The following is a 6,912-nucleotide window of genomic DNA, read 5'->3' on the forward strand; positions in this document are numbered from 1 at the left end:
AGTGAGGCAGGCAGAGAGAGAGAGAGGAGGAAGCAGGCTTCCGGCTGAGCAGAGAGTCCGATGCGGGGCTCGATCCCAGGACCCTGGGATCATGACCTGAGCTGAAGGCAGAGGCTTTAACCCACTGAGCCACCCAGGCGCCCCACACCTCAGTTTTTCTATTTCTGCAGGCTTCAGTCTAGAAGCTAGGGCCCAGGGACCATGGTCCCTGTAGCCAAAAAAGCAAGATCCTGGGAACACTTAGATTCCCCTATCCTCAAAAATAAAATAAAATGCTATCATATTTTCGGGGCCCTAGAGGCAGATGTTACTTTGTCAGTCCAATCCCTTCCTTTTTAAACCAAGAAGAATGAAATCTGAAAGTTTGTATCCTCAACTTGACAGATGGGATTAGTGACCAAATCTCATCCTCAGTCTGAATTCCAAGGCAAGCCAGTGCGCCTCCCTTCTCTGGTCTGATAAGCTACACAGACAAAAGAGGACCTGGGAGGAGAAGAGAAAGGGGAACCGAAGGGGGAAGGGTGGGGAGGAAAAGAAAGAGGACTGGTCGGGGAGGAGGAAGAGGAGAAAGAAAACATTGTACCCACTTTTCTTTTCAAATAAAACCACATCCCTCATCCTTAAGATTGCAGACGACTTGCTGTTTTCAGCCATGATCACACACTGTTGCTCTTTGCTGTGATACTGGAATGACCTGCAGAAGAAAATAAGGAAACCCCCCAAAAATGTTTTCTGCCATTTAAGGAAAGTAAACTTCTGTTAATAATTAAGAAACTCCAAAGATAACTGTATCTCTTGATGGGTCAAGGAGTTTGGAATGGTTATTTCCGTTAAATTTGGCCCAGTCCAGGAAGTGCTGGAAAAGGATAGCCTGCACAGGTCGTTCCTCGTTTCCTTCTACCTTCACCTTCTCCTCCACCAAATATTCTTTCTGTTTCAACTACTTTGCTCTTTCTGCACTTATGTGCTAGAATATTTGCTTTTGTGTTGGAAAGAAGCAACTCTGATTGCTTTGAACCCTTTTCCAAGATGGTCTATGCTGACTTCTGGTCTCCTAGAATTTCCCTTTCCTATAAAGTCCCCTTAACTTTAGCCTCTACACGTCATCTCCTCTCCCTTCACCTCGCCCATCCCTGTGGTCCTGCTGTGAACATGCAGTCTGGATTCAAAGCCATCCACGACTGTCTTTCCGAGCCCCATCTCCTCCATGAGCCCTTCTGTAGCTGATGTGGTCCACCTGGTCCTGTTCACAGGGCCACATGGCTCTCTGGGCCCAGAATGCCTCCAGCCTTGTCAGTACATGACACTCACCCTTCCAAGCCCTGCTCAGTGCCTCCCAGCCCTCTCAACCCTTAGGAATTACTCTTTCCTCTGAATCTGTATAGAGCACATATGACTATGTCACTTACGGACACCTCACACCGCATGCATTTTTTAAAATTTTTTACATTTTATCCAACTTCTGTGACAACACCGTAAATACAAAGAGGCAAGCGCTAGACCGTGCAACTACACAACGATCTGTCATATACGGACAGAGATCATATATATCCTGTATGTTGGGTCACGGTGTCTCTGCTTCTTTGTTCCTTAGGCTGGGACATCTAGTCACAAGGATCCTCATTAAATATTTACCGACAATGATGTCAAAAACCAATGCTCAGAATGGCAGCTGGTGATGTCCTGTGTACGGATAACAGCCTTTGGGGGCATTTTTTCTGAAGGGGATGCGGATCAACTCTAAGAACCCACTGTTCCTATGGCTTCTGATCCAGGGAGCAGACACGGATCCCCAACTCCAATCCCGTGAAATGCCTTTCTTGCCTATTAAGTGCTGTTTTCATTAATAAATCCCCAGGCAAACCTCTCATTCCAAAGAGCAGTGTCTCCAATGGCAACATTTCTGTCAGTGAGCAGCCCCGAGAGAATACCTGCAAATGAACTCGGTCTCCTCCTCACACTTCGCTGCACAGTCCTGTACGCTTCCCGCCCACAGCTGCTTCTTCGTGAAGCTAAGCACGGACGCCCCCTGCGTGTTCACGTAGTCATCCAGGGGGTCTCCGCGACCTGCGGACGGAGGATGGAGGAGGATAACTGGCTGAGACTCATCAACACCACTGTTCAGTCAGCAGGCCTTTGAAATCCTCTATCTGCTGTACATCCACCATATAAAACCTGCTGCTTTCCTAGAGAGCAGAACGGGTGTCACGAGTAAAATCATTGAGTCAAGACAACAGTTCTGCTCAGAGGTGGGTGTTGTATTAAAATGGCAAGTGGACTGACGGATTAACCGATTAGGATTATTTAACAACTTCTGTAACTACGTTCATGGCCATGAAACCTTAAATAAGAATAAATTTATTTGCTGTGGCTTGCCATGCCGTGACAGAACAGTTAGAAGCCCACCAGCGGCCCCCATGTTCGCCATTGCTGATGTTGATTTGTCCAACCCTGGCTATAAACCCAACCTGGAGGCCATGACCTGACTGCCAACAGTATAAGCTTCGGTTGTGACTGTTTCTTAAGCTGATGTGACATTCTCTGAATGGTTCCACCATGAGATATAAAAATGTTGGTGAGCTGCAGGCCTGGAGAGGGCGGCCTCCCTAATTTTAGTGTGGAACCCTAGTGACTGTCCCAGGGTGAGAGGCCAGAAGAGGTTAATGAAGACAGCCAAGCTGCCTGAAGTTTGCCTAAATGGGATTAGGCAACATGGCAGCCTTGACCACCACCAGGGGAGTGGTGCAGACCCAAGCCAGGCTGAGCGAGTTGGAGAGTGACCAGGGGAAGCCGGTGGAGCCACATGAGAAGACAAGCCTTCAGGAGCCTAGCTGGGAAAGGAGCTCTTCCCAAACAGCATGTGCAGTCAAGGAATTTTTTTTTTTTTTTTTTTTAAAGATGAGACATTTGGGAGCATGTTTAGATACTAATGAAAATTACCAGTAGGAAGGATCATTAGGGGTCAGCACCTCATTCGCAGAAATGCCCATCCTGCCCACCTGGAAACACATGGGGCATAGGGCCAATGCAGAGACTAGTCCTTCTGGGAGGCCATGCTCCCTTCCCCCTGCTATCTGTCTTCCCCCAATTAAACATACTCCAAACCAGAAGGTGGCTCTTTAACAGGAAGTTGGCAGCTGTAACTTAAATTTAAGGTACCAGAAAGCACTAGAAAAAGGTTTCAAAGATTATGGAGAAGTAGAGTAGTTTTAGACCCAGGTCCATGCCTTCATCCCTTATTTCCCCCCATTTGAACTCTCATTTCCAAGAAAAGGTGTACTTGGGTAAATTCTATGTAGATCAGGATGTGATTTAAAAAACAAACACGGCGGGGTGGGGGGGGGCGGTGCATCTCGGTGGCTCCGTGGATTAAAATGTCTGCCTTCGGCTCAGGGCCTGACAGGACTGAGCTGAGTGGGGCTCCCTGCTCAGCGGGGAGTCGGCTTCTCCCTCTCCCTTTACCCCGCCCTTGCTTGTGCTCTCTGTCAAATACATACATACATACACACAAACATACATACAATCTTAAAAAAAAAAAATAGCAAACAGTAACTCTGGAAAATATATCCTACAAAGACTTAAATTAGACTTTCCGAAGAGTTCTTAGAAAGTTGAGGAGGCTAGGGTAGAAATGATACCAAGGCAAGAAGATTTCCATTTATATCCCCCTTTAATTAAGCTTCCTTTGATTATGTTATTATATTTCACAACAAAAAGCTGCTGAGACCACCTTAGGAGCTGATATCCCAAAGAAATATCCCCAAAGAGAATACATTTTTTTGTTTGGTGCTTGAAAAGTTCTCCCGCATTATTTTCTTTTCTTCAGCTTGAGGGCTCCGTGACAGTGGAGTGGCCTACAGTGTATTGATTGACCAAGAAATATTAAACATATCGTTTTAGTAATAAATTATTTTTAGGGCACCTGGGTAACTCAGTCGGTTATCTGCCTTTGGCTTAGGTCATGATCCTGGGGTCCTGGGATCAAGCCCCACATTGGGCTCCCTGCTCAGCAGGGAGTCTGCTCCTCCCCCTCCCCCACCCCGCTAAGGTTTTTTCCCCTCCCTCTTTCTCAAATAAATAAATAAAGCCTTTAAAATCGAAAAGTATTTTTATACTCGAGGCCCAACGTAGATGTATGTAGCTACCAAAACACATGTATTACATTAATAATGTGGGTTTATTTATCACCGTGGTGTGTACATTTACACCCACGATCATGCACTTGCCAAAAAAAAAAAAAAAAAAAAGCCTTAGTGGTTTATGAAACTATGGAGAACAGCTGTAAAATGATTTCTTTTTTTCCTTTCACCAGTCACATCTGTGCCCTGGAAAGATGAAACTCGTCCACAGAAAGAGTAAATGCCTTCATTTCAAAAAGAGCTTATAAAAGTCTCCCCCTTTGGCAAAAAAACTATGTTAATCCTGTAACAGAAGAGTCTGGTCTCCCGTCCTGGTGTGAGCCACTGGGTCAGCTCACAGCATTCCGGATCCCGTTGTCCATAGGCTAACGCACAGAGTACACATACCCGCCACCCTCCCCCCCCCCGCCCCGACTATGGGCCTCCACTTCCCGCAGAAATCTCTGTGCAATCCTCCGCTCTCTGTTTTCTTTGGTATTTCTTGAAATGGCTCTGCTGACTTCAAATATATTTAACTCTACTTTAAAGTACAGCTTACAAGATTTTATCTGGCAATTTATAAACTGAATTTCAGGTATCCATACATTGCTTATGGGAAGGGTTACCAGCATGTATGATTCCATTCAGATGAAATGTCCCAAAGAGACAAATCAGAGACAGAAAGTATCCTGGCGACTGCCAGGAGCTAGGCGGGGGATGCAGGTGGGGGAGGGGTGCAGCGTTTCCTTCCAGGGTAATGAAAATCTCCAGAATGTGTTGTGCTGATGATGGCACAACTCTGCACACCACGGCTACGTATGCTCGAAATGGGTGAACTGTATGTGAATTACATCGCCATAAAGCTGTCAGAACACCCCACAAAACTTAAGGACATGTTTAGAGTATTTTAAAGAAGTTTAAACAAAGTTGAAAAGGGAGAAGAGCACCAGATTCCTTCCAGAAAAGTTCTGGCTTAAATTCTGCTATGCTCACTGCCTGGATTTGGGAGTTTGGGTCAAAAGAGAAGTAATCTAATTTTCCTAAGGATGGATTTTCTCCTCTTTAAAAGGGGGTGAAGATACTCACCTACCTACTGTACCAGCTGAATAAGCATGTATTATCTAAGGACACACACTCACACACATATAAAAATGTGCCTAGCTTTTCCCAAGCACTACGTGAAGGTTTCTGGAATTCCTATATGCATACATCATTTGGCAATCGACGCGTGTGGTTTCTCCAGGCATAAGGAATAAACCTAGACATACGGAAGGCTCACGTCAAGCCTCAGCAGGCAGGGAACCTCCAGACACTGGCCAGAGAACGCAAAGAAATATTTCGCTGCTTTCATCTGAAAGTGAAGAGAATACGACATGCTAACGAAAATGGTCTCCGTTAACGGAACTGAGCACCAGGCAAGGGCGCCCCCAACTTTTTGGGTTGCTAGCTCTGAAGGCTACTGTTTCTTTTCTTTTTTTTTTTTTTTAAGATTTTATTTATTTATTTGACAGAGAGAGATCACAAGTAGGCAGAGGGAGAGAGAGAGAGAGGGAAGCAGGCTTCCCGCTGAGCAGAGAGCCCGATGCGGGACTCGATCGCAGGACCCTGAGATCACCACCCAAGCCGAAGGCAGCGGCTTAACCCACTGAGCCACCCAGGCGCCCCGGCTACTGTTTCAACTACAACAACAGTCTCTGGCAGGCAATCTTGTCGATTTAAAAGGTCATTCATCATTTCCCCTGCCCACTGGTCTTTATCACGCATGACGAAATTAAGCTCAGTTCTTAAGTAATTTTTCTTTCTTTTTTTCTTAATGTTTAATGTTTTTTATAATATTTTATTTATTTATTTGAGAGACAGTGAGAGGGAGAGAGAAAGAGAGAGAGAGGGCATGAGCAGGGAGAAGGAGCAGAAGGAGAGGGAGAAGCAGGCTCCCTGCTGAGCAGGGAGCCTGACATTGGACTCTGAGCCAAAGGCAGATGCTTAACTGACTGAGCCACCCAGGCACCCCCTTAAGATTTTTCAATCATACATGTAGATTTTGATTTGGGACGCTCGTGAATCAAAAGCTAATTTAAACCAGCTGCACAGAAAGCCATCATGTTATCTATTTTTAAGACATCGCTAGAAAAACATTTTAATTACAATTTTTAAAAAATCCTTTGTCTTACCTGATTTCAGAAATAAAAGAAGTAGAAGCAGCACTTCCTTATGTTCCATTTTGGGACTAGCCAGCGGTGCCCAGAAAACTCAGCGTCCCAGTCCCGAGATGTTATTGACTTACCTGAGAGAAAACACATCCACAAATAAGATAATCACAGGGAGTTAATTATTTTCTGAGACGCTCATGGCCAGTGCACTCTGAAGGGTTCAAACATTACCTCGGCCGGCAGATCTTACAAAATCCCCATCTGTAATAGATGCTGGGAAGTGGTGAAAGCAGACCCGCCCCTCACTGCCCTAGGCTGCCTGCTTTCTTTCCCCTGGTTCTTTCCATCATCTTCTGATAGCCACTTTCCATCATCCTTAGATAGCCACTTTTCTTTCTCCGTCTGGTTTCCTTCCTCTCCTTCTTTCCCGGCTTTAGGTAAAAAGGAAAAACAGAAAGAAAAATCACACTAATAGCCAAACTTTGCTGAGAACTTGTCATTCCACAAGCAATATTAATATTTCCACTTTAATGAGAGGACTCGGGCTTAAAAAGTTCAACTGTCAAGGTTACTCAGCCACCAATGGTTGAGACCCTGTAGGCCTTAGATTATAAGCATAAGCTAGGGCCTTGTCGTTCACATCC

The 6,912-nt window shown here is 45.3% G+C and overlaps 1 protein-coding gene across 1 annotated transcript in view; it reads right to left on the minus strand.

The window, feature by feature from the left end:
- PLG (plasminogen) overlaps positions 1-6,439 on the minus strand; it is a 37,386-nt gene extending 30,947 nt beyond the window's left edge. The window contains exons 1-3 of the mRNA XM_047733205.1: positions 6,290-6,439; positions 1,932-2,067; positions 588-694 (exon numbers count right to left, since the gene is read on the minus strand). Coding sequence (XP_047589161.1) covers positions 588-694; positions 1,932-2,067; positions 6,290-6,338 — 292 coding nt within the window. The 5' untranslated portion in view covers positions 6,339-6,439. The remainder of the gene's footprint in view (positions 1-587; positions 695-1,931; positions 2,068-6,289) is intronic.
- Positions 6,440-6,912: the final 473 nt, after the last annotated feature.

Source organism: Lutra lutra, chromosome 6 (assembly GCF_902655055.1).
Source record: "Lutra lutra chromosome 6, mLutLut1.2, whole genome shotgun sequence".
NCBI classification, from domain to species: Eukaryota; Metazoa; Chordata; class Mammalia; order Carnivora; family Mustelidae; genus Lutra; species Lutra lutra.